The following is a 27,635-nucleotide window of genomic DNA, read 5'->3' as shown; positions in this document are numbered from 1 at the left end:
AAAATTTAAGTAAAAGTAAAATGACCCATCTGAACAGCCCCACTTAATTCACAATGCTGATTAAGAAAATGCATTCTTCAAAGTGAATCAATCAGGTACTTATTTTGAGCAATTATTAAATCTTTTCCAGGAACACCAAAACTTCAAGTGATATTCAGAAACAAATTTCTCTTTCCATCTGAAATCTTAAGCTTTCCTCACTTTAAAATATAGGCACTATGTAAAAAATAGGTGGTGAAATTAAACACCTCTAGAAGTCTCCAACTCAGCACCTGCTGTTTTAGAAAATTAGTGGTTTCTTTATAACTACCAGCAAAATGTGAATATTACCCACAGTGGTTTGCCATTTTTTCTTTTAAATCAATAACCTCTTGGAAATCTGCCTAATTTACTCATTCATTTGCTGAAATGGTAGTGTAACTCATTTGTAATACCTTAAAATTTTATTTTACATTTTAAAAGATCTGAATTTAATGAAGACATTCCTTATCCCCTGAATTTTCTTCAAATAATGTTTTTCTGATTATAAAATGTGTTACGTTCAGATTGAAGAAATTTTTGGAAAATAAAAAAAGTATACAGAAAAATAATTCCTCTGCCCAAAGATTATTACTATCAGCTTAAGATATAGAGGTATTTATTCGTATCTACCTAAAGCAAACAGGTTTGCATCCCACTTTTATCCTCATTAACATTTTTCTTACCATTAAAATGTTATTCAAAAACATGACTTTAAATGGCTGACTATATTCTATTACATTGTTGAATAATTTATTAACCATCCCATTATTGAACATTTAAGTTATTTTTAATATTTTTGCAACTATGATTAACACCATAATGAATATACCCACAGATAAATATTTGTGTGACCTATGACTATATTATTTCCATAAGAAAACATCCTGTACTTGGAATTACTTGCTCTAAGGTCATTAACTGTAAGGCTCCCCACATATACATCCCAGCAGTATCTTTGCAGAAAAGCTGTACCAGTGTACTTCCCCACCAGTGTCTGTCTCACCTCCCCTTCACCAACACTCACCTTGAATGTTTTGGAAAAATGTTCTCCAACTGGACAGGTTAAAAAGTGTAACCATTTTCAATTTGAGTTTCTTTGATCACCTGTCAAGTTGGCAGGGTTATTCGTGTTGACTGCCCAATTTTTTTTTTATTATTTCCTCTTTTGCAACCTGTCTAGATCCTTCCACAATTTTTGTTTTACTTTAAAATGTATTGAGGAGGCCAAAATTTATTTTTTAAGCTTCTAAGAACATAGCTAACTGGCTGCATCAGATTGTGTTCTCAGAGCACAGAAACTGCCATCCAGGGCACATGGAGGTAGAGGCCTGGGTCCCAAACACCTCAGCTCACTCGTCGGAGGCGGCACTCACTTAGAGACCTGGGCATGCACGCTGGACTCTGAGTAGCTCAGATGTTCACCCACGACTTAACATGACAATAGCTCATCTCACTCTATCAAAAGAAAGCATCTCCTTCTAAATCTCTCTTTCCAGATCTATTAATTCAAATGATTTCAGCTAAGTGTTAAAAGTATCCCTGAGCAAATGTAATATATTCTCTTCCTCCTAATATCTTGAAAAGCATCTAAGCTGATGAAGCAAAGTGGGGTGAAGGGACTTCAGAAGTTTGAAAAATAATGGTACAGTTTTCAAAGTGCCTTCACGTACCTTAAAAGCCCTGCAATGGGAAATAATAAATGTTACTGATTCTATTTTATAAATGAGAAAATTCAGGTAGAGACACTAGATGTCGGGATTTCCGACTTGTATCATGGTTTTATGCCCTTTCATTCTATAATGTTGCCTCTGGAAAAAAGGAAGAAAGTACTGTTTTATTCATTTAACAGTCCTGCTGTGATGATTAAATTGAATGTTTCATATGATTGGGTTTGGTATAGTGATTACTTTAATTGCTTTGATTGAGAAAAATATGGTCCCTGCTTCCTCTGTGAGGGAGCACGTCACAGGAAAAACACCACTGCACTGAAGTCAGACCAGCTGGGTTTAAAACCTGGCTCCTTCATCAATTAGAGTTTATCCACCTCTCAGAGCCTTCCATTCCTCATCTAAAAAATTACAACAATTCAACCCACATCACAGAGTGGTTATTACAATCAAATGAAGTGTATAAAAGCATGATCTCAAATATAAAGTTCTAAAGCGAAAGTTATTATTATTATTGTTGTTGCCCTATGAATAATTCCACCTCAAGAGGTCTTTCGGCTTCTGTAGATGGACTGAAGGTCTTCGGGGCCCCAAGGTTACTGTCTCCCAGATCTCCAGAGCTGAAAGCAAGCTTGGACGTTATCATGACTCAGGCCTCCATAAAACACAGTGCCAGTCTGTAGGCCAATGTCCACTCAAGATCATACCCCGGAAAGTGAGAAAACCAAGCTGAGGATGCACGTGTTGCGCCCAGCTCCACAGGCCGGTTCAGTCGGTCATTGTGAAAGAAGTGGCCGCCGGGGGCCAAGGACAGTCAGCCGAAAACAGAATCAATCCCAGGCTTCAGGCTTTACTCCAAATGCCCAGCTTCGGAGGCCTGCTTGGTCTGCCACGTCCTCAGAAAATGGTGAGGTCACCCAGGACAGGCTGAGCTGCCACGTCCTCAGAAAATGGTGAGGTCACCCAGGACAGGCTGACCAGAGGGTTAGCTCAACTGCCCTTGCTGCAGAGCCAGGAGGGAGGGGGAGCTGGGAATGCAGAAATGCTATCTTCTCGATCAGGAGCACAAAACATGTTTCTGACCGTGGGCACTACCCTCGCTGTACTTCTCCCCTAGAGCTAAGTCAGAGGTGCCGGGTTCTGGCGGGTGTACGAAGCTGCTCTCGACCCTCAGGCCCGGGGCCGTGGATGGTGTGGGCAGCTGCGAGCGGCCCTCCCCGCCCTCCCCCCCGTCCTCTGAGCACCATCCCCGTGCTCATACGGGATTCGGGGCCTGGGTCGGTTACAGGGGCACGGGGGTGGGTGGCAAACTCTAAATTCATACCACAGCTATTGGCCTTCAGGAGAAAGATGGGAAAATCAAGTTCTCAGAGAAGGTATTATGCCTGTGAAAAAAATGAGCACAGAATCGTGCCCAAATGTGTCACACTATGGCTGCTTCTCTTTGACAGTTAGAGCCACTCTCAACCCTCCACCCATTCCTGAACCAGAATTCGTAAATGTTTGCTCCTTTTGGCAACCCCCAATATACAGAAGGGTTTTCTTTTCTTTTCTGTTTCTTTTTTTTTTAATATGAATTTTATTTCAGAGTACTTTTCAACTCCTGGATTTCCATTTGGTTCTTTTGTAACCTTCCCCCCAACCCCCACCCAAGCCACATCACGTGGCTTGCAGGATCTGTTCCACAACCAGGGATTGAACCTGGGCCACGGCAGTGAAAGCCTGGAATCCTAACCGCTAGGCCACCAAGGAACTCCCCAGAAGGGTTTTCTTCTAAAATTAGCTTAGAACGCTACTGTTAGAACCCAGAGCATTTTCTCCAGGGTCCTACATGGTTATCAGGAGGTGAGTTCAGCCCACGAATGCTCCCTCTGCCCACGGGAAGCTGAACTACTGATTAATGAGTTTGTATCAATTTTTTTTTTTTTTTTTTTTTTTTTTTTTTGTGGTACGCAGGCCTCTCACTGTTGTGGCCTCTCCCATTGCGGAGCACAGGCTCCGGATGTGCAGGCTCAGCGGCCATGGCTCACGGGCCCAGCCACTCTACGGCATGTGGGATTTTCCCAGACCAGGGCACGAACCCGTGTCCCCTGCATCGGCAGGCGGACTCTCAACCACTGTGCCACCAGGGAAGCCCGAGTTTGTATCAATTTTAACATCTTGGGACAGGAGGTCACAAGGGCCTTGGCAGGTGCAGGATACGGTTAGGCAGAGTTTTAGAACAGGAGGGCCTTCAGACTTCCAATCTCCCTGTCCTTCATGACGTTCGTTCCCCTCGTGCTGTCAAAGGCCCTGGCTGAAGTTACCCAGGCCAGCTAACACCTCAAAATGACCAGAACCAGGTCACGTGTGACATACAAGAATTTACAGGGAAGGATTCTGATGGTGCTGCTACAGTTAGGGCCCACCCTACCCAGCTCCCAGGTCCACAATGTACGTTTTTTAAAACGGCACATTTTAAAACAAGCGACTGACTGAAAGCATCTCAAATCCGGGTGGTGTGGAGAAGCATCCTCTGGACCAGGGAAGCCACAGCATCTACACGGGACGCCTCCTCTCGGCACTCAGCCATCATCACTGGCCCAGCTGTCCAGCTTCTTTTCCTCCCGGTATTAACCACAGGTTAAGCTTTCAAGGGAACTCCAAGGCAGTTGTCCACTGACACCAGGGGTTCTCGGCCTTGGCCACCTATGAGAATCTCCCGGAGGGGTTGACATTCCAGATCCTGGATCTGCGGGGCCAGACGTCACGCCTCAGTGGGGCTCTAAGCCCTCGGGGGCCTTGCGGGTGTGGCGAGCTGGAACCACTGATTCACAGACCACACTTGTGACTACGGAGCTTGTACCTCCCAGACTCCACACTGAAATATCAAATTGTCACCCAGATCTCCTATTGGGCCCCGGAGTGTCTGCGTCACAACCAGTGGCAGTGTGAAGTCATCCCCAGGTGAAGCATTGAGCAACGGAGTCCGAGCCCCTGGAAACCCACAGCTCCCGCCAGTCCTGGAGGGAGCGTCCCAGGCCCCAGGGAGGCGGGGCTCTAGGGCTCGAGCGGGTGCCAGGTGCCAGGTCTCCAGGATCCTGCTTCCCGCCCAGCACCTCCCAGACCCCGGCACAGAGCCCAGCCCCAGGGTGGGGCAGCTCGGCCAAGGGCAGGGCGGTGGAGCGAGGGCACATGCAGGCTCCCAGCCGTGAGCGCCCACTGTGGGGTGATGCCCGCCGGTCCCTCAACCACCAACGGAAGGAGGGAAGAAGCTACGTTCCCGTTTAGATCTTAGAAACAAGCAACCCATAGGGGAGAAGGCGGCCTCCCTCCAGGCGAGCCCACCTCCCACCTTCCGCCTGGAGGGGACACCGTCCCCACTGCTTGGCAGGCCTGACTGCCATGTGTGGGCACACGCAGAACAGGGCTCTGAGGCCTGGACGCCTGGCCCACTGGAACACAAGAAGCCTTCTTATTTAGAAACACAAACACTCACCGCACACGCTAACGTGGACTGCTGTTAAATGTGGACTCTTCTTAAATGAGTACAGAGGCAAAATATCCCAGGTTTTTTCATAGCTGAGCCAAAGGCCATAGACCCCAGCACCTTTATCAAGGCTTCCTACCACAATGCTAGTGGGAACATTTCAGGAAAAACCAGCATCCCGTCCCTCCCACCTCCCCCTTGAAAATAAGAGAACTGAAGCCCCAAAGGGAAAAGATTTTATCCGAAGACCGCCCCCCTCTTTCCTCCCTTAAGCCCCATTTTACAGTAAGAGCCCAGAGGGAAGGGGCTCACCCCACCCTCCCTGCTGGGGAGACGGCCAAGGTCAGAACCCCGCTCTCCATGCTCCAGGCAAATACACTTCCACGGTGCCAGGCCTGCTTTCTACTGCAACCTCACGTCAAAGTGGGACCCATTACATTTTGAAGGTAAAATACTAGCAGACTTATGCCAGGATGGCTTCAATAAGAAGTGGGAAGGTAGAAAGTATGCACAAAAATCAAAAATATGCTTTAACCTACATTTAAAATCACTGAAAATTTTGGCCTTTTTATGTAAATGGTAATATATACAAATATTTTGAACACCCCACATTTTAACTCCCAAAATCACTTTTTAAAAAGACTCCTTGAATATGGCCTCCCCCTGCCCAATCTTACCACTCCCAGACCCCACAACCAACCAGTTAGCCATCAGGTTAAGGAAAAGAAAAGACATTCAGTTAAGTAAAAATGTGTATACCCACCATTTAATTGTATACTTGAGGTTTGGTTGACTGACTGTGCTATCATCTAGGAAAATAGTCGAGCAGGAGCTGTATTTCCTTGCTATTTGTCCTGGAGGATGCTAAAAAACAATGGCAACAAGACAAGGACAATTAAACAGGGCTCAGAATTCTTCCAAGGAACATCACCCCCTTCACCTTGAGACCAGCCTATAGAGGAAAAGTGTCTTGGCGAGAAATGTTAACACTACCGGCAAGAACACTACCACTTCCTTCCTACAATGAAATTCCATGTTCTTCCACAAAGAAAAGTCACCACCACCACTCCTGGCCCCCAGCCTCCATCAGAACAGTACACTCTCGCCATCGAGCATCAAAGCGTGTGCTGCAGAGTCCGTAAAATCACTGAGAAACAAGAAGTATGCGCTCATCACACCAAGGAAAGCCCCTGCTGAAGGCGGCATCCTGGTTTGAGGCACCAGGATCAAGACAAGAGTCCACTGCACCCATTTTCTCTATTCTTGGAATACAGTCAGTTTGGGGACCATGGAAAATGCAGCCAATGTTCATTTAGAATCTCCTAATCTTGAATTTCAGGAGGTGAAAATAAAAATAGGTGAAAGTTATCCGATGCTTTTGAAAATACTACCAATGTATAAGCTTCAGGTAAGGTGCCTGTGCAGTCTCATGCCTGGCTCTTTCACAGCTACATAAATTTTGAGCTCTTTGGAAAACTTCAGAACTAAGAACTACTTCTGAAATATACTGTTAAAGAACAAAGAATTTAAAGAATTTAAATTACACTCGGATGACATCTAATTGAATAGTAAGTAGATTTTTGGCAATTATGTGGGCAATATGATTAGTAGACATCAATCTGGATAATTCCAGCTCAAAGCATGTTAGAAAAAAAATAATAAAATCATCCAAACAAGTCTCCACTTGCCTGGTGCTATGTTGACAATCTAAGTGTCATCTTCAGCAACCAAAAAAAAAATAATTCCTTAAGGATAACAACACTGCCTGCCTCACGTGCCCACCCGCAACGAAGCCCTCAGTATCCATGGTTTATGAACATGAAGGGAGCTTTAAAGCCCATCAGAGACCAAATGTCCTGTTCGATACTTTTAACATTTACTTCTTATTTAATAAGGTTTCCCGGGACTTCCCTGGCGGTGCAGTGGTTAAGAATCTGTCTGCCAGTGCAGGGGACACGGGTTCGAGCCCTGGTCCGGAAAGATTCCACATGCCGCGCAGCAACTAAGCCCGTGTGTCACAACTACTGAGCCTGCGCTCTAGAGCCTGCGAGCCACAACTACTGAGCCCGCGAGCCACAACTACTGAAGCCTGTGCACCTAGAGCCCGTGCTCCACAACAAGAGAAGCCACCGCAATGAGAAGCCCGCGTACCGCAAGTAAGAGTAGCTCCTGCTCGCCACAGCTAGAGAAAGCCCGCGTGCAGCAACGAAGACCCAACGCAGCCAAAAATAAATAAATTAAAAAAAAAAAAAAAGAGCAAATCTCTCAAAGAGGCAAAAGCAAGGTTTAGACTTTTTAAAATTTCAGTTCCTGGATCACACTCACTTCATTCCTTGACTTCCATGGCTTAATACTCATGAAAAAACTATATCCATACTTAAAACACTGGAGAGACTTTCATCAGTTTTGCTATTGAACTTGGAAAAGTATACAAAATTTACCTATAAATCTAATGAGCAATAACAATAATATCAACATAGTCAGCTGTTGCTAAAATCAGTTTGCAGATCACCTTCCCGTTCAGTCTACCACGTGAACAGGTAGACAGGAGGCATTCTACGAGATCGGAGAACTAAGACGTCAAGGCTTTTTCAAGGCCCCCCATTTATCAGGTGGTAGATCTGGGGCTTGAACAAAATCCTTTTGGCTCCAAGTCCAGCTAACAATGTGGCTCTTGCTTAACTGATAAATAACACTCTCTAGTTACTTTATTCCTTCACAAAGTTTTTACAGCTATCACCTGTCTCAATATTAAGACAAGTACTGTGACTGTTTTGCTGAGGGTAAGGGAGGCTGGCCATTCAACTCCTGATTCATTCCGTTTTAGTATCTTTTTTTTTTTTCCCTTTAACTTAGAATGATCAATTCACTTTAGGCATGCTGTCGTCAAGGGGAGGAGGATGTTACAGAAAAATTAGGCCAAAGCAAAAGGCATGAGTTTCCCCTAAGTTTCAGGGCGTTGATTCCAGACTCCCAGCCACCTACAATGCCACCCACAATTTATAATCAGAGACTTTCACATTTTAATTAAAAGATTCATTAATTAGCTAACCAAAACGTCAGCAAATTTTAAACTACAAACTTTAAATAAAGCCCTTTACACAAGCCTTTCTAAAATACCTAAGCATCTCTAGTGTAATGTATTAAATTTTCCTATAACTGTTGATCTAATTACATCTAAAACATAGGTGCTGATTAGAATATTAATCTTTATAATTTGCCCTAGCTCAGCTTACTGTTAAAAGTCCCCCAAGGGGTTTATCCTCAAATGGTTTCAAGCTTTAAAATCTGTAATAATTCTTTTAGAAGCAGCCTCCTTTTACTTTTTAAGTCTCTCGGCAAATTCACAGCCAGGGAAAGGCCCCCTCTTTTCCAGCCAGGGGCTCCTTCTCTACTGCCCTCTCCCTGGCGACTGTTCCCAAAGTCAGCTCCTTTCACTTGCTAACATGTGCTGCTGGCTAACATGTGTCTCTGAAGCCAGAAAACCCTTGTTTCTCTCCACCTGGTGGAAGTTATTTCCCTGTCGTGATCATCTTCCCTCACCTCTCCTTAAATGGCTTACCTATGGCCACTGCTTTTTATCAAATAGCAGCCTCTTTGTAGATTATCTTAGCAACATGTACTAAGCAGGTTATTCAGACACTTAAAGGAGAAATTAAAGAAACAACGTCTCTCATGATAAAGCAAATAAAAACCAAGAAGATTTTATAAATAAGGGCAAAGTATAATGGTCATTCCAGAGTTCAACAACAAATTAAATTACAAATTTTAGTTGGAGCCCAAACTCAGAAAAGAGGTTCCCTCTGACTTCAGATAAATAAGCTAAACAACTTCTGTCCAGGTGGGGCTTGGCGGGACCATCTGAGAAGCACAGAGGAGGAGAGCTGGGAGGGCAGCTCTGGAGCCAGTCCTCTGGGCCTCGGTGCTGGCCCCACCGCTCATCTGGCTGATTCTCTGTGCCTCAGTTTCCTCATCTGGAAAATGGGAGTGATAAATAATACCTCCCAGGCGTGGTTATCAAGTACACTAAACCAATTAGAACAGAGCCTGGCACAAACGTGGTAAAACACTCAACAGGCTGTACTGATTATTATTATTGCTACTTATCTTTTCTCTACTGCTCTAACTTATGACACCCAAGTGTCCCAAAACCTAAAAAGCACAGCTGGTTTATTAGCCTAATTGAAGCTGCAGGTAATTTCACTCAAATTCTATTTCAGTTGGCTGCAACGGCACATTCCAATGTGGGCAGAGATGAAATGCTACTCTGCAATGTGCTCTGCAGGGTCATGCTGCTACCCGGTCATCTGTTACGTAAGGCAGCACGGAGATTTATTTTATAGGAATAAGCACATCTGAGCACATTCCAACAACTGTGTGCTTCCGCTTTTTGTGTCGGGAGGTGAGAGGGTTCACAGGGGAGAGAGGACTCTGAGTCAGGATGCACAGCGTGGGGCAGATCAGCCGACTGTGCACACCGCAAAGCGTGAGGTCAGTGACAGTGTGTGAGACAGATGTGCAGACTGGCACAAGGAGGGCGCGGCTCTGCCCACGAGCCACCCTCAGGACTGCCTCTCCCTCCAGCCCACTTTAAAGGGGCTGCAGTGACCAGCGGAGGTGGTCTCCGCCCCACCCTTCCCCTTGTCTGCAGGCTCCTCGGTGGACCTGCTAATGAGGAGGGGGGAAGTGTTCCAGAGCACCCAGCAGGCGAAGAAATGGAGCGAGGGTTTATGGAAGGAGTTCTTCAAATCTCTCAATGCTCCATGTCCAGGTTTATACAGCTTTCAAAAAATAAAAAAGGGCACGGTAATGTTCAGCATGTTTTCCTTAAGACATAGCTTGTAATTTCACAGATGCTTTACACTGATGCTTCAAAACTTGAGAGGGCCAGGGAAGAGGCCACTGCTTTAAGAATCTGATAAAAACTACAGACCTTCTCTTTGACCCTTAGAACACGGTTCACGCACATATATACTGACATTGCCCACAAAGGCATCACCAGTCTCCCACAGGCCGAGCGTGGAGGCCCTTGAGTGCAAGGGCCTGGCTATGAACTTCTTTCCAACTACATTTTGTCCAGATTTTCAAAGGGCAGAAAAGACAGTATTATGGCTTTAAGTCTGTTTAGCACAAAGTTTCAGTGCCAAGTACTTCAAGATCTACAAATACTTAAATGCAGGCAGTCTAGAAATCCTGAGAAAACCCCCTGAGAAGTCAAATACTTCAATCTTGTTTTCGATAGGCGAGTCGATGGCACACTTATTTGTCAACACGCCTACTTCATCGAGGGGCAGAAGTTTACAGGGCAAGGAGCTTGTGGCTCTAATGCTCCTGGTGGCCGGGCGCCACAGTCCTGGGGGTGCAGCTTGGGGTCGCCACGGGACAGGAGTGGAAGGAGGCCGGCTGCACCTGCTGCTCCAGGAAGAAAGATCAAGTATCTTTGATGCCTAGCCAGCAGGTCAGGGAGACGCTGCTCAGAATGGCCAGAAGACTAGAGCTGGATTTTTTTTTAAATTAAAGTGTTGTCAAATTTATCCTTAGAGCGTCGGAAGAACATGCAGACTCCACTGGTGGACCTATAAACAATGAAGGAGAGGAAAGAGTGTGTGGAGGCAGACAGCCTCGTGGAAAACAACGGTACGCTTATTCAAATGGGACTGAGTCAGGAGAGCAAGCGAGTCTCCTGGGGAGCGGGTAGGGGGGAAGGATTAGAAATGGAAAAGAAGTGCTCCCGTGGACCTGTGTGGGGTCTGCTGCCGTATCGTCCACACACATCTTCCCAGGATCGGCAGCTGTCTGGGGCTTCTGGACAAACACTGGCCCCGGGGAGAAATGCCAAGCCGTGCTCGTCCAGTCACAGACCCCACAGAGCACGAGTGCACTGCAGCGTTCTTCACATTCTTCCATGTGCGAACAAGATTCACGGGCCATTTCCCCATCACAGACACAGTATGACAGCTCTCTGCACTGGACAGTCATTATGAAGAACACAGGGAAACAGCTCCACTTACATGGTTAATGAAGAGACTCTTGCGTTTTTCTCTCACTGTGAAAACAAAAGATGCAACAGAAATGTTACTCGCCTGCGTGCCAACCCCTTGCAGGCTGTTGAGGACGGGCCTCTGCGTCAAGGTCCCATCCTTCCACCAATCAACGTGCCCAGATGCTCAACTTACTACATAAGAAATGCAACCTGCACAAATGCAGATCTGACCTCGGCTAGCTAACAGAGCAAAACCTAAACCCACTGACAACATGGCACCCGACAAAATCACTGCAGCCATAGTTAACTGAGGGGTAACAGCTTTCTAAGAACTAAATAAAGTAGTAACTAGTAAATCTCATAAAACTTGCATGCACCCACTAATTTAAGATGATCAACAGATGACAGGACTATTTATTTCTAACCCAACCAGACCCATAAACGTCCATACTATTGGGGTGAAATATGATAATAACAATACCCATAACAGCCTTAAAATACAGGACAGTGTATGTCGGAAGCACTATCGGTCACGGAATCCAATTACTCTCCGTGCTGGTGCTGGGGAGGGACACCGGCTTCTGTGGAGGCCGCACAGAGCATCCTGCCCCCTCAGGGAGGCTGATCAAACTCACAACAAAAACACCGCCCCTCCTGAAATGCTGTTCTCACGCTGCTGTCTGCGAGGTGTGGTCTGCACCCAGCCTTCCGTGCCCCAGATCCCAGTGTTTCTCAAAATGGGGGCCCCTCAGCCCCAAAGATGTAGAAGGGGGACAGGGAACCCAGAGGAGCCTTTTGACAACGTAGTAACATTGAGTCTTGCATTTTCTTTCCTGAAGACTTACTTTTGAGAATATATACTCATCAGTCAACACAGGTAATGAGCAGGTCACTGGAGAGGACAGAGATATATTTAAATCAAAAGGGAAGCTAGGAACACTAGTTGCGAGGAAAAGGGCAGGTGGGGCTCTTTCATTCAACCTGGATTTGAGTTCCCTGTCCGTGCCTGGCAAGAAGATGAGGCCCACTGCTGCTCTAGAGGGCGCGTGAACGCTGGTGCTTCCCCACGCTCCTGAGTGCATCGGGTTAGACCAGGCGCCTCCAAGTGACAAGAGCAGTGAATACAAGTGACCGTCATTCACATGGCTGGTAAAGCCTTTCAGGTGTACTTCCCAGAAACTCGAAAGTGTGGAGCTCCTACAACCAGATGAGAAACTCTTTGGTAAATAAGTGGGCTCCAATTCCTTACTGTCAACAAAACTGAAGACTGAACTGCAGCTATTAGGAATTATTTTGGATGATAAATCCCTTGGAGTTTTTTGACATATAAACCAAGTAGAGTAGAAAGAATTTACTGATTAACAAAACTCCTTCCATCCCCATCTATTGATGTGTATAAACAAAGCTCTTCAGCACTTACACATCCATAAAAACAAGAAGATCTGATGACTAGCACCTCGTTCCAGCCACATGTAATAGTCATCCACAGAAACATCTCAGTAAGAAATGTTTTTCCAAAAATTATTTCACTTTTTTGTTTAATAGTTATTCATTAACATTTTAATGCTTGTATTGTTTTGATCAACTGGGAACTAAGAATAATGATACCACAATCCAGAATTTATTTATAACACTTAGAGACTTATGAGAAATAAAAATTAAATTCAAGTGAGATCCATATTTTCATAGAAGTATGACAGTGTGACAAGTTGAGTTTTAGAAATCGAATATATTACATTAGGATAAAATTCTATGAAGAAAATGGCACGGAAATACAAGTTCAAGATGAAAGGAATGATGTGAAATTTCCAACTGTTAAAGAAGAGCGTGTTCATACATTTTTAAATGACTGCTGATGGTGGATTATCAAATCACCATGGTATTAAGATTTTATCTGAAACGTTTTTTAAAAGAGGGACCGTTTTATTTTAAAATACCAATGTTTACATCAGAAATTACATCCTTTGATAGCGTGAAAAATTGGTATGGTCAACATAAAAATGTTTAAGGGAGTTCATAGTTTTTAAAAGTTATTTTCCATGGTTTATAGCATGAAAATCAGCAGCATAAGAGCTTTGGGCTCCTATGGATTCTTCAATATCTCACTGCAAAAGCATCCCCTGTGAAATCTGGGAAGCTGTGGGGAGACACACAGAGTGACTGACGGGGAACTAGAGAGACAGGCACCCTAAACAGGGCACCCAGGACCATGATAAAGAGAACTGGGACCCTCACAGGTACAGGGTTCGGCTGCCTGCAAATGTCTGACTAAAGGAGAACTAAAAGGCTGGTCCGCTCATCATGCAGGAGTTCAACACTGCCAGGAACAGAAGCCGGGCCCCAAAATACTTCTCAATGTTGGTGTTCCTGAATGACTGTGCAAAGAAAACCAGAGCTCATATTTTAATTTCTGAATTTTAGTCTTTCTACTTTGGCTTCAAGTCATTCAAGGGACAAGTTGCTTTTATTCCTTTAAATATTTCAAGGAACTCGTGAAAAACACACAGATCACACATTCACACACACACACACACACACACACACACACAGAGATAGGTTTTCATTTTTGTCCAACTTCCTTCTTAAAGGAAAGAACTTTTCTAAAAACCAAACTAATTAATATAAAAAATATATAGTTTGACTGTTCTCTCCTAATACTTAAAAGAGTAGGCTCTCATGTCTTTGAAAACAGCAAATTAAAACGGAATAGAAAAGGAAAAGACACAATCAACTGCAATTCTCCCCCACAAGCAGAAATGAGAGCACGAAAAGGCCAGGCTGAGCAGACTAATCTCTCACAGGCACCTCCTCTCCCACTACAAGGAGCCCTTGGTCCCTTCTTTGTTGAGTGGTTCTCATACAAAGGAAGTCCACTCTGACATCTCACATGTGTGGGGAAATGACCGAGAGAGCAGTCCGTTGGGCTTGGGACAGGACCTCCCTAACTTCGGCCAGCTGGGGAGGTCTGATCAGGCACGCCTTCCGGATCACGGTCAGCCCAGCCTAAACCTCTTTGCTATTCAGAGGGAAAAGGAACTTAACAGCCAGGAAGCTCCTAATGACTTAATGCAGGTACATCTAAAGCAGAATCACGGAACAGCTGGTGGCAGGGAGCGTGGCAGGCAGAGCCTGGCTGCCAGGCCGAGTGCTAGGGAAGGAAGGAGGGCAAGGGTCTGCAGAGCAGAGAGCTGTGAAGGCCGTGGTCCGGGTGGAGCTGCCCCAGTATAACTGCCATGGCCCCATCCATGGTCTCCCACCCGCAAGCCTATCCTGCACTGCAAAGGAGCACATCGACCTCAAGAAGAGATCACCAGATTCAAATGAAAATGTGTGCTTATAAGCTCACATCACAACAATTCTTCCAAGGTTGGGGTCCGCGGGGCACAACTGGAGCACGTGGAACCCACAGGTTTGAACTGCTCTAGTACTCCTGGAAGTGGAGGGAGTGTCGCAATGGCAATGGAAGTTTACCCAAGTGAAGACAGATCACAATCAAATCAAGAATGTCTCCTGGCTTTGTCTTTTCCTCCTTTCGACCACCTAGGGTGAACACATCCTCTGTATCAGGCAGAGCAAGGCAAAGGGATACTGAGATCCAGTATCACACGTTCCGTTCCCTCCAGGAGCTCGTTGGTGATACACACGAGGAAATAGTTTTAAATACCACAATATGGTTCAGATATGAAGAAACGATTCACAGGCTACCCTCAGGACCACTTAATCTAGCCTGAGGGGTCAAGAACACCTTCAAGGAGGAAGTGGTAGCAGAAATGGGCCTTGAAGACTGAAGAGATGAGCCGTGTGGAAGACAGAAGGGAAAACCCAGCTAAACGCAAAGGAGCAGGGGGCGAGTGGCGCCCTGGGGTGCCGCAAGCGATCCAGCGCGGCGGACACGGTGCAAAAGGAGACAGGCTTGAAACGACGGCGGGGGACGGACCTCCAACGGCCTGTGTATCACGCTAAGCCGCTTGGAGTTTAACACCAAGGCAACTGGGGAACCACAGAGAAGTTTTAGCAAGGAAGCGACATAATCAAATCTGATTTACAGAAAGTCTCTTCACCTAGCAGCAGCGTAGACACAGGACCGGGAAGGGAAAAGGTCAAAGGCCGGGCCAGGGGCTGCGGCAGGAATCTAAGTGAGAAATTATGAGTCTGGACTGAGGTGGCAGCTACAGGCATGGGTAAGAGCAGTCAGATGAGGGAGACACTGAAGAGGTAAAACGGATACACTTTCGATGAACCTGGATGCGACGGTGGCTGGTAAATGTTTCACAGATGCCTTTTAAATAAAGGAAGAAGAAGGAGAATGCCCTGACTTGTGGCATTTGCCGATTTCCACGCTGTGAACACGGCCATCACGGCTGTTTCGAACTCCTGGCCTGCCGTCGCTGATCCTGGAGCTGGAGGAAACAAGCATGGTCGGCTCCAGCACCAAGGCCGGCAGGCAAGCACCAGAAGAGGGAAGAGCCTTCTCTGGCCGGGGGAGAGGGAGCGGCAGGAGGTGAAGCCCAGTTACGAAGTTCTGTTTGGGACACACTGAGTTAGAGGAACCAATAGCCTTCAGTGTAAAGGTGTCCAGCAGCCAGTTGGACGGACGGATTTTGAATGCTGCAGAGCAAAATCTGGCTGGACATTCTAGTGGATGTGGAAGCCGCAAGGAACTGCACGCAGGCCAAAAAGATAAGAGGGTAAAAGCACATAACCCTAGAAAACACTAACATCAGAGGGATAAAGGGAGAAGCTGATTAAGATGTCTGAGAAGCACCTTAAAGAAACAGGGGGTTTCTCAGGACCCATTTCCAAATAGCCAATTCTCTGTGATCAACTCACCAAAGAATGAACTCTTTAAAGTTACCAAATTTACCTATTTTAAAAAACCTATTTCTTTTCATCATCTATAAGGCAAGTGTTCATTAGCTGGACTTGTCTTCAGCAATCTGGCCTATGTGAGCAAGTGCCACACAAGAGCGGGAGCCACCGGAGGCCGTGTCCTCAGCAGCCTCAGCGGTCACACCACAGAATGGGGGGAGGGAGGAGGAGGCCAGTGGGAAAGCAAAGGGAAAGGGAAGGAGGAGTCAGCACCAGGGCTTTCACGCGGCAGGTGGGAGACGGTGTCAGTTTTCTTTCCTTTTCTTGTTTTTAACCTGTGAGACCCAAGTAGGTTTACACTGAAAGGAAAGAGCCAGCACTTGAGAAACTGAAGCAAAAATCAGAAGGATCAGAGTCACTGATACCCTGATGATCCAGACAGGAGAGGAAGGAGACGAGAGGTGGAGGAGAGGTGAAGGGGAAGCTTCGAGTCCCTGACTCACACCTGGACATGCTGTTAGGTCGGAGAATCCTGCCACCCCTCTCCCCGTGGCAACCAAGATATGTGCCATCCATCTACTTAGAGGCTCTAATGCCATTCCACACAAATCTAGGTAGAAAAGTTTCTCACTGATGTTGGTCTGTACCCTAAATTCACAGGAAGCAAGAACCAAACCTGAAAGTATGCCAGTCGTGTAACTTGTTTTCACAGCACCACATTCAGCGCAAAAAATTGCTTCTGATTCCCATTTTTCATTGTCCCAAACCCTCACCCCATCGCCACTTTCCTGCCTGGCAATACCCACCCCTCCCAATGGGCTCCCACTTCACCTGGTGAAGAAAAAAATGTCTTGTTTTGTTTTTACCCAATACGTTCTAAACTTATTTCACAAGTAACTGATACCTACGACGATTTATTCTCACTCTTGGAAACACTGTTTTTTTAATAAATGCACCAAATTCTCTCAAATCAAGTCAGTGGCCTGCTTAATTAAAGAGTGCCAATATTATATCAGCATTATACTACATCAAAGTTGTCACCTAACCATAACTGAGGAGGTATCAGTTCTTATAAATGAACTTACTGTCTTAAATATGTTTATTTTTTAGTCAGTTTAGGACTCTGTCAAAATTAGAGCTTAGCAATTTGCCAAAAGAGTCAGGGCTAGAATCACTAGGGCTCCAGCACTGTAATATAACATCTGCATCAGTGTATCATCATTTAACAAATTCCTCCCACTACTCTTTTTTTTTTAATTTATTTAATTTATTTATTTTTGGCTGCATTGGGTCTTCATTGCTGTGCAAAGGCTTTCTCTAGTTGTGGTGCTCAGGTTTCTCCTTGCGGTGGCTTCTCTTGTTGCAGAGCATGGGCTCTAAGCGCATGGGCTCAGCAGTTGTGGTGCACGGGCTTAGTTGCTCCATGGCATGTGGGATCTTCCCGGACCAGGGATCGAACCTGTGTACCCTGCACTGGCAAGCAGATTCTTAACCACTGCACCACCAGGGAAGTCCCCTTCCGCTACTCTTTTCTACAGGAATCCAGCTGAGAGACTGTGTTCACCATACTGTGTGTTTTCTCTCTCCTTTACGGTGAGATTAGCCAAGGGCTGAAAAGAGTGGAAAATCCCCCAGGAGAAATTCCATGCCACAGAACAAAACTGGTTAGCAGGAGTTTGACAGAAAGAAAACATCTACCCCTAGTGTACAGGCTCAATTCGGCTCTCAAATGACACAACAGAGACAATGGTGCTTTAATTTAGGGTTATATTATGCCTTCTTTTACATACTAATACTTCTGATCTCTAGAGAATTTATGCAAAGATCAATTTTTAAAGGAAAATTTCTGACTCTCGGGGTAGAAACGACTTAGAACTAATCCAGCTGACTGGCAAAATGAGGACAGTTGCTTCAAATAGTAAATTCTAAAAGCATAACTATAAAATAAAGAAACCCCAAGGGAACCACCACCAAACAATATCCTTAGGGGTCACTAAAGGGGATTCTATTTTTATCCTGAGAATCACACCTAGTGGGAAATCAAGACAGGCTAGTTACCAACATAAGTCTTCTTTAAAAAAAAAGAGGGCTTCCCTGGTGGCGCAGTGGTTCAGAGTCCGCCTGTCGATGCAGGGGACATGGGTTCGTGCCCCGGTCTGGGAAGATCCCACATGCCGCGGAGCAGCTGGGCCCGTGAGCCATGGCCACTGAGCCTTCGCGCCTGGAGCCTGTGCTCCGCAACGGGAGAGGCCACAACAGTGAGAGGCCCGCGTACCGCCAAAAAAAAAAAAAAAAAAAAAAAAAGGCAGCATAAATATATCAGTAACCTACCGTCCGTCTGAGATTTACTGAGGAATATTGTGCTGGCCCGAGGATGGTCTGAAGGATTGAATTCCATGTTCAAATCTTTAAAGAAAGAAAAAGAAAATATATGAATATCCATCTGATAACTAAAGGGAGTCAAGATTTTCAATCTTAAATTACTAATACATTCAAGGATTCTGGAAAAAACCAACAGTTACTGTGCTAACAGATTCTTCTAGGTTCAACTGAGAACGCTGCTATTTAGAAACTTGAGAAAGTCATACAAAAAAAATTAGACACTTGGCTGGAGATCTATTAGCCCAAAACTCCATTTTCTTTTCAAAAGTCTGTTCTGCACCCAGGATACTACAGAATAGCAGGACAAAGTCCTAACACGTAATTAAGGAGAGTCATGTGCTACAACTGACTCATCTAAACCCCCAGTCAAGCGAGTGATATTTCCTTGTTAAAGTGACTAAAACAGAATACCTCAGCCAAATCAGCATCTACATACTCTGCTTAATTAAGACTGTCCTTTTCTGAAAACTTAATCCTTTAGAGCAAAAGCTCAAGTTGGCCATCTGTGGGCATAACCTGGGCCATGGATGTAAGTTTTGTTTGACTCATTCATTTTCTTTCCTTTGTAAAAAATTTGAGCCAATAGATACCGATTTTTACATTTCAAACACATACCACAAAGGAAAAAAGAAGGTCTGTGTTTCCAGCTTCTCTTGAGAAATCAGATCACTGGCAACACCAGGCCCCACCACAGCGGTCACAACTGGCAGGACCTGAGACCCCAGCGCCCCCAAGCGCCCAGTCCTCACCTCACCCTCTGCCTACTTCGTACCCCTTCTTCCCCCACTGGCATGTGGCTCTGTAATCCTGCCTTAGAACAGTCTCCAAGGGCTGTAGGCTTGTCAGTCCAATATAAACAATTAGAATCTGATCACAGGAGAGCTCTTCCAATTAAAAAAAAACAAAGATTCCACATGGAAAGAATGGTTAAGCAAAACAAAAGAATAAAGTTAGAGGAGGGAAGAGAGAAGATCAAAAATAATGGAGGGACTTCCCTGGTGGCGCAGTGGTTAAGAATCCGCCTGCCAATGCAGGGGACACAGGTTCACGCCCTGGTCTGGGAAGATCCCACATGCTGCGGAGCAACTAAGCCCCTGCGCCACAACTACTGAACCTGCGCTCTAGAGCCCACGAGCCATAACTACTGAGCCCACGTGCCGCAACTACTGAAGCCCTTGTGCCTAGAGCCCGTGCTCTGCAACGAGAAGCCACCGCAATGAGAAGCCCACGCACCACAACGAAGAGTAGCCCCTGCTCGCCGCAACTAGAGAAATGCCCATGCGCAGCAACAAAGACCCAACACAGCCAAAAATAAATAAATAAATGAATAAATAAATTTATTTTTTAAAAAAACGGAAAGTCAGAATGGTCTTCAAATCAGCTTCCAACATCAGAATGAAAACTATTTTGAGTTCCATTATTTCAGTAAATTTGCAAAGAAATCTAATCAACACCAATAAAACCAGATGGTATCTATCCTTAGTTTAATAGCTAACCCAGTCAAAGATAAAAGGAAAGAAAAAACAAGGATGGCCACATGTATCCAGGAGGCAACACCTGTCACAGAGACCCCTCGGCAGACCTCTGAGGTGAGGCCTCTTCCTACATCAGCCAATGGCTCGCTGTACTACAGCTGCTCACCTCCTGCTGGGGGCTTGAGGAAAGCAACACCTGAATCGCAAACACTATTTTAATTATCTGGTCCTTCTGTAACAAGTATTAAAGTTATATATAGTGGTTTCACAGATGAAGGCATTAAGGGATTTTGATGGAAGGAGAAAGACAAAGGAAACAACTTTTCAAACTTGCTTCCATTTGTACTAGATAAAGTTAGGCCAGAAATGTCTGGTAAAAATGAGTCTGGGGCTTCCCTGGTGGTGCAGTGGTTGAGAGTCTGCCTGCCAATCTGGGGGACACGGGTTCGAGCCCTGGTCTGGGAGGATCCCACATGCCGTGGAGCAACTAGGCCCGTGAGCCACAATTACTGAGCCTGCACGTCTGGAGCCTGTGCTCCGCAGCGGGAAGGGCCGCGATAGTCAGAGGCCTGCACACCATGATGAGGAGTGGCCCCCGCTTGCTGCAACTGGAGAAAGCCCTCGCACAGAGACGAAGAGCCAACACAGCCATAAATAAATAAAACACTGATTTATAATTTCTAAAAAAAAAAAATGAGTCTGTGAGGAGCCTGACCAGAATGCTCGCTTATGTCCCGGGTGGTTTCCTGAATGGGTGACAGGCCAGGTATCATTTCTACCCATTCAATGATACAGAGCAAGTCAGGAAGAGTTCAGAGGAGCCTTCAAGCTCTGGGCTTGACGTGATGTCACAGGTGAGGCGAGTGAGGCCAAGAGAGCTGAGTGTCGAGCGGGGTGATAACAGAACCTGGGTTGGGAGCTGTGGTCTCCAGCGGCAAGTCCAGAGTTTCCCCACCGTCCCTGTTAGGCCAGACCTTGCTCAGATCCCCAGTGCCCCAAAAGGACTGGAGCCTGAAACAGGAGGGAGGTAGAGGCTGATGTGGAGTGAAATCCAGAAGCCCCTAAAGCTGGCTTCCAAGTTCTCCCTGGAATTTAAGTTTTAGGATCTAGATCCTAGATGAGATAACCAGGAAGTTTCCACAAAGAGAAAAATCAAGGACTTGTTTCTGGACACAGGGCAATGCAATGTTGCTGAGGGAAACAGATCATCAGTTAAATTTTATGTGAAAGCACGTCCAAATGTTTGCACTTGTTCGGGGGCAACATCTCATGAGCTGCCAGGACATTACTTAAAAAAGGATTTAACAGCAAGTCGGTGTGCATTTTCTCCAATCCTAAGCAGATTCATATTCCATAACTGTGGCGTGCACAGTAAACCCTACGCCCAGGTGCAAGCCAACAGGCCAAGTTCCCAAGTTCGTGCAGGCCAGGCCTGACGGTACAGAGTGCTCAGGGCGCCCTTGCTGTGAAGGAGGGCCAGCCACAGAGGCCGGATTACCTAGCCTGACTTCAATATGCAAACTGGCACCAAACAAAGGTACAAGGAACTGCCAGGCGTTTCCTAAGACAGGGAGCAGCCCCAGACCTTAAGGAGGAATACAGAAAGTTATTCACAGTGTATGCTTTGGCAAGGGAACTCCAACTTTGGGGGGAACAAAAATGGGCAAAGGCAGCCTTCTCACAAGCCAAGCAAAATAAACCTGCTGTGTCACTCAAACTTACACTCTGAAGTCATGACAAACCGCTACTTTAGCCATGAAGAAATAATTCCCCATGCTGCAGAGTCAGGGATCGGGCACAACAAACTAAACTGGAGCACATTCCGAGGAAGGCGGTGCTCCCCATTGGCTCAGGGATGCTTCTGTATTGCAGGAATTAAAAAAAAGAAATTCACAGGCTATTACACTTTAAAATTAGAGATTAAGGATAAAATAAAGCACTCTGCTACAGTCGGTCCTGACAGTATAGTACCTATTTTGAAGTCACCACCATGTCAAGTACTCCTCCGCCCCCCAAGCCCCTCCTGCAGACTCCCAGGGCCCCAGCTCTCCCCCAGACGGGCCTTCCCAGAGCACACACAGCTCCCACCTGCCCCCATTGAGCTCCTGAAGTACCTGAGTGCTAACCCACCCAGAAGAGGAGTAACTTATAAAATCTAAATATTTACTTGGCTGGGACTTCCCTGGTGGCGCAGTGGTTGGGAATCCACCTGCCAGTGCAGGGCACATGTGTTCGAGCCCTGGTCCGGGAAGACCCCACATGCCACGGAGCAACTAAGCCCGTGTGCCACAAACTACTGAGACTGTGCTCTAGAGCCCCTACTGAAGCCCGCGCGCCTAGAGCCCGTGCTCTGCAGCAAAAGAAGCTCCTGCTCTCCGCAACTAGAGAAAGCCTGCACGCAGCAACGAAGACCCAATGCAGCCAAAAACAAACAAACAAATAAATATTTACTTGGCTGGGTGCCATTTCGATGTCGTATGAACAGAGGTCACTGCCCTTACTGAAGAGTGAATCCCCATCCCCGAGAAAGACCCCGAGATGAGCTGGGTGGTGATACACATGGGGGCCAACAGCTCTGTAGGAAGGTCAGCGCAGCCTACAGGATGACTTACAATTTAGTCACCACAGTGCACAGGACCAGCTAGTGAACAATGAGGAAAGAAGATGCTGACCAAATCCTGCGAGAAAGAGAGTAGTGTGCTTAAAACAAAAGCGCTCAGGGCTTCCCTGGTGGCGCAGTGGTTGAGAATCTGCCTGCTAATGCAGGGGACACAGGTTCGAGCCCTGGTCTGGGAAGATCCCACATGCCACGGAGCAACTAGGCCCGTGAGCCACAACTACTGAGCCTGCGCGTCTGGAGCCTGTGCTCCGCAACAAGAGAGGCCGCGATAGTGAGAGGCCCGCGCACGGCGATGAAGACTGGCCCCCGCTTGCCACAACTAGAGAAAGCCCTCGCACAGAAACGAAGGCCCAACACAGCAAAAATAAATAAATTAATTAATAAACTCCTACCCCCAACATCTAAAAAAACAAAAAAAACAAAAGCTCTCAAACAAAGCAATGGACTCTAAGAGTCAAAAATTTTACACTGCTTTTTTTTTTTTCCCTCCTGGCAAGGCTATACAATTGAATTCGGTTAAACTGAACTCTACGTCAGGTATTGTGTTCAGTCCTGCTGATACCAAAAGACTACTTTGGGGTGGTAACCATGTCTGTGTCTTTACCTTTCCGGTTCTCCACACAAACTATCTCATGGTCATAAGAATGATTTCTTCATTTTCAAAGGGCTATAGTCAATTAATGGTGAGACAAAACATGTATTTAGATGACTTCATAATGCATCACATGTTATTTCTGTCACAGAGATGGCTTCATAATTAAACTGTGGAGGGGTAAATGAGCACTCTATTAGATACCACGAATATCACCACTGGGGGGCGGTCAAGGCCAGTCCCACCTGCCACACTTTTCACTCATTCAACAAACCATCACTGAGCATCTTCTGGGTACCAGGTACTGCTGAGTTCCACATCCTGAAGATACAGAATTGAACAAAACAGATCAAGTCCCCGATCTACTGGAGTATCCTTCTAAGCTGAAGGTGAGAAGTACCAGTAAAGAAAACTACAAGGATGGAAGACCATCAAGAATACTCTATAGGGCTTCCCTGGTGGCGCAGTGGTTGAGAGTCCGCCTGCCGATGCAGGGGACGCAGGTTTGTGCCCCGGTCCGGGAGGATCCCACGTGCCGCGGAGCGGCTGGGCCCGTGAGCCATGGCCGCTGAGCCTGCGCGTCCGGAGCCTGTGCTCCGCGACGGGAGAGACCACAGTAGTGAGAGGCCCGCGTACCGCAAACAAACAAAACAAAACAAAAAAAGAATACTCTATGAATTCTAAAACCCACATCCGGAAAGCTGAAAGCTGAAAACTGACAATCCTGGAATTCTAGGAATCATTCATTCCCCAAAGAGAAGTTCAAATGGTGGAGTAAAAGTAACACATTTTATAATGTGGAAGATATAGATGTGATTCATCTCTGCTAGCTCTATGGCCTCAGGCAAACTGCCATCCTATTCCAGGTTTCATTCCCTCAGCTATAAAGCAGGTGAGTAACACCTCACCTAGAGGAGTGCTGTGAGAATAGCAGTTATGCAACAAAAAGCAATAAGTAGGACTCACGCCACAAAATAGGAGCCCCATAAACAATGCTATTAAAATTTTAGGGTACTGAAAAACAGTGTGCCCCAGCATCTGGCTCACTGCTGAAGACACACGTCAAACCTGGAGACAGTTAAGATGTGTTAAACCTCCGTCATCCAATCTCTGCTCCCTAAGGAGTCCTGACGTTCACAACTTTGGCATTCCCTGCTGGTGACAGAGGTCCTCCTGCCTCTTACAATGACAGGATGATCCATCATGACAAGATAAACCAGCCTCTGAGGCGGGGGTACTTCAGCGAGAAAAGGCGGTTTTAGGAAATGTGACAGAATTCCTAGGGTTGACTTCAACCTAATGCTTAAGAAGCAGTTTGGAACCACTACTTATTTATGCTGATGATACTTACTAAGACACATGTCAAATTAAAATACTAACAGAACATTCTAAGAGTCTACTGCCAGACTATCAGGTGATAACAGAAATACTCAGTCACACTGCTTTCAGTCCACATTTCAGCTAGGTAAAAGGCATGATAGGATTCCTTTATTCAAAACTGAAAATAAATCAAACAGCTGGGAATGTAGTGTAATTTAGCTATGCAGTCAGCCCTCCATGTCTGCATCCATGGGTTCAACCAACCTTCGGTCAAAAATATTTGGAAAAAAAAAAATTCCAGAAAGTTCCAAAAAGCAAAACTTGAATTTGCCACACATAGGTAACTTCTTGTATAATATTTATATTGCATATTTACAATTATTTATATAAAATTTAACATAGTATTAGGTATTATAACTAATCTAGAGATGACAAAGTATACAGGAGGATGTGGTAGGTTATATGCAAATACTATGCCATTTTATATAAGGGACTTGAGCATCCATGGATTTTGGAACCGATTCCCAGTGAATACCAAGGGATGACTATATTCTCCCATGCCACATAATGTAGTTTTTTTCTGTCCTTTCCACAAATGTCACACCATTGTTCATCTCAGCTTCTAAAACAGCACCAATGCTATAAAAGATCCGTGTGATAAAATAATGCCTAAGATAAGTGGGAGTCATAATCCATCACTGATGGTTTGGAAATTTAGAAAAAAGGAAAACAGAACAGTGGAGCAAGGCCTAAACTGTGCTGGGTCTACTTTGGATAGAAGAGGAAACATAAAGGACAACCTGGGGGGCTTCCCTGGTGGCGCAGTGGTTGAGAGTCCGCCTGCCGATGCAGGGGACATGGGTTCGTGCCCCGGTCTGGGAGGATCCCACATGCCGCGGAGCAGCTGGGCCCGTGAGCCATGGCCGCTGAGCCTGCGCGTCCGGAGCCTGTGCTCCGCAACTGGAGAGGCTACAGCAGTGAGAGGCCCGCGTACCACAGAAAAAAAAAAAAAAGAAGACAACCTGCAAAATCAGAGACTTCCTACCTCGTACCTCCTTTCTCTGCATTGCCAGCCCCAGGTTGATCACTGTTCCAACAAATCATCCAAAAGATGGGCTGTTCACTTCAGCCTCGGCAGTATCAGTGAGTAGAGCCCAAAGGATTCAAGGATCCTGTGATCCCTTCGTAGTTTTGGAAACTCGGTGGTAGAAAGTCAACTTAGATTCAAAGGCCAACTGTGGTCAGCTAACAATCTCAAACTTAATCTTAAAATGATTCCAACAGGTCTGTTTCCTATCTGTAGACAAATATTTGACATGGTCATAATCTGAAACTTCTAATTTCAATTTTAGGTAGTCATATTGCTAAATGTGACTAGGGTCTGCAAAGCAATGATGAAAAATCAACAAATAAAGCCTGTTAATTTTAAACGGGATTGGTTTACTTTTATTTTTTAGTTACTATTGACCCACTGCCTGAAAATCAGTGATTATCGCCATTCGTTAGGGGCAATGAGACCAAAATACAGAGCTTGGTCCCCTGGTTTGCTCCGTGCTGTTGCCCGCATCAGCATCCCTATTTATAACTTCTGTAGCTGGTGCCGTGGCAGCAAACCGCTGTTAAGTGCAATTCCAGTTAATTCCAAAGCCATCTTTTGTAGCACCCCCCCCCCACTACCGACTTCACGTTTATTCTTTACGATTATTCTAACACACTCAGATTGGGTTATTTTCCATTCTCACTCTCCACGTTGATCCGTGAGTACATGTCCTGGGGTGCACCCCTCTGTGTGGTGGGCCTCCAGCCTGGGTCTGCGTCGGGACGTATGTGTCTCTGTGTGCACCTCTCTGTGAACACACATCTGACTCCCATTCATGTGCTCTCTGTCTGTCTCTCCATCTCCCTCTTTCCAACCTGTCTCTCTGTCTCCTACTCTTTTTCTCTCCCCATATGTTTCCTCTTTCCGTCCCCTCACCCTCTCTCCAGTCTTTCCACTGTCTCTTTCAAATATTCTGGGTTAACATGAACCAAAGGAGAGAAAGACCCTAACGTTTAAGACCAAAGACAGATTGTTCCACCAATACAGCAGACTAGATGACCTAAAAGCTCTCACACTACAAGTACTTAGAAATGTGAGATAAAACATAAGACATCCATTTAAAAGCCTAGAGTGTGTAGCTAGGGAAATGGCCGGAGGCTCTAACCAAAAAGAGAACTGGCGTCTTCTGGCAGAACAAGAGCTTCCCAGCTTTGTGCGCTGGGTCTTGGGCTTCAACCAAGGTGACCACACGTCTTGGTTCACACCTGTTACCCTGGTATAGTCACTAATTCTATCCTCTTTACTTACAATGTCTTGATTTGGAAGCCACCTGGTTTTATTGTCCTGCAGGATAGGACGTAAGCCAGTAGAGTGGATACAAGTTAGAAAAGATGCTTTTATATATGTCTGGAACCCTCGAAGAGCTACAATTACAACAAAAACTGAATTAGAAAAAAAAAGTTATCCATGAACCCAGATGAAAAAGGAGCTGGGCCTCAGCGGGGGAACGTCTCCCAGCACCCCAGTGACTGGTAACCACAGGTCTGTCTGTATCTCTGACACGGTTCTGGAGTTCCCCTCTACTCTGCACGTGTAGTGACACGAAACTTACACCAAACTGGTCACATGCCAGTGAGATCCCTGGGTGCCTGGCAGAAGTAACTGTGAGCCGCTCTGGAGAAGCCTGCGTCCCTGAACCCCGCCGGACGATGCCCTCTGAAGACGGGCTCACCATCCCGAACGGCAAGACACAGAGGAAACGATCCACCACAAGCAAGGGTCAAGAGACACAACAAATGGCAAGACTGGCCCTGGAGAACCTGCGGTCACAGAGCTGGCTACAGACCATAAAACAAGCATACACTGCAGCATTTAAAGTCCAGCAGAGAACAAGATAAAAAAGGTACAGCTGAAAACTAGAAGACTGAATTCTGGTTTCTGCTTGGCCACTTGAGCAAATCATGTTACTTCTCTGAGTCTCAATAAATGAGGACGATGGTAACAGTAACGCTCTGACAGGCCTCTGGGTCCTGTGATGATCGGAGACAGTACACGGTAAAGCCACTGGGATCCGGGGGCCCCACCTAAAGGCTGAGTGGGGTCCTCATCCCCTCCAATCAGTACCAACTGAGGACAGGAACCCTGCGTACAAAGTCCAAATGCTCAACAATCATTAACAGACAAGCTGAATAATGGAAATACATAAAAGAACGATCAAGTGAAGTCGCTCTTTTCAGCTTTTTTAAAAAGGAAAGAAA

General features: G+C 45.8%; 1 protein-coding gene across 1 annotated transcript in view; it reads right to left on the bottom strand.

The window, feature by feature from the left end:
* The window catches only part of CCNY (cyclin Y), a 127,426-nt gene that overhangs the window by 14,489 nt on the left and 85,302 nt on the right, over nucleotides 1-27,635 (bottom strand). The window contains exons 2-4 of the mRNA XM_082620061.1: nucleotides 18,281-18,355; nucleotides 11,169-11,203; nucleotides 5,921-6,021 (exon numbers count right to left, since the gene is read on the bottom strand). Coding sequence (XP_082476187.1) covers nucleotides 5,921-6,021; nucleotides 11,169-11,203; nucleotides 18,281-18,355 — 211 coding nt within the window. The remainder of the gene's footprint in view (nucleotides 1-5,920; nucleotides 6,022-11,168; nucleotides 11,204-18,280; nucleotides 18,356-27,635) is intronic.

The sequence above is a fragment of the Mesoplodon mirus genome (genome assembly GCF_964341445.2).
Source record: "Mesoplodon mirus genome assembly, chromosome: 4".
In the NCBI taxonomy this organism is placed as follows: Eukaryota; Metazoa; Chordata; class Mammalia; order Artiodactyla; family Ziphiidae; genus Mesoplodon; species Mesoplodon mirus.
This window is presented reverse-complemented; position numbering and strand designations above follow the sequence as displayed.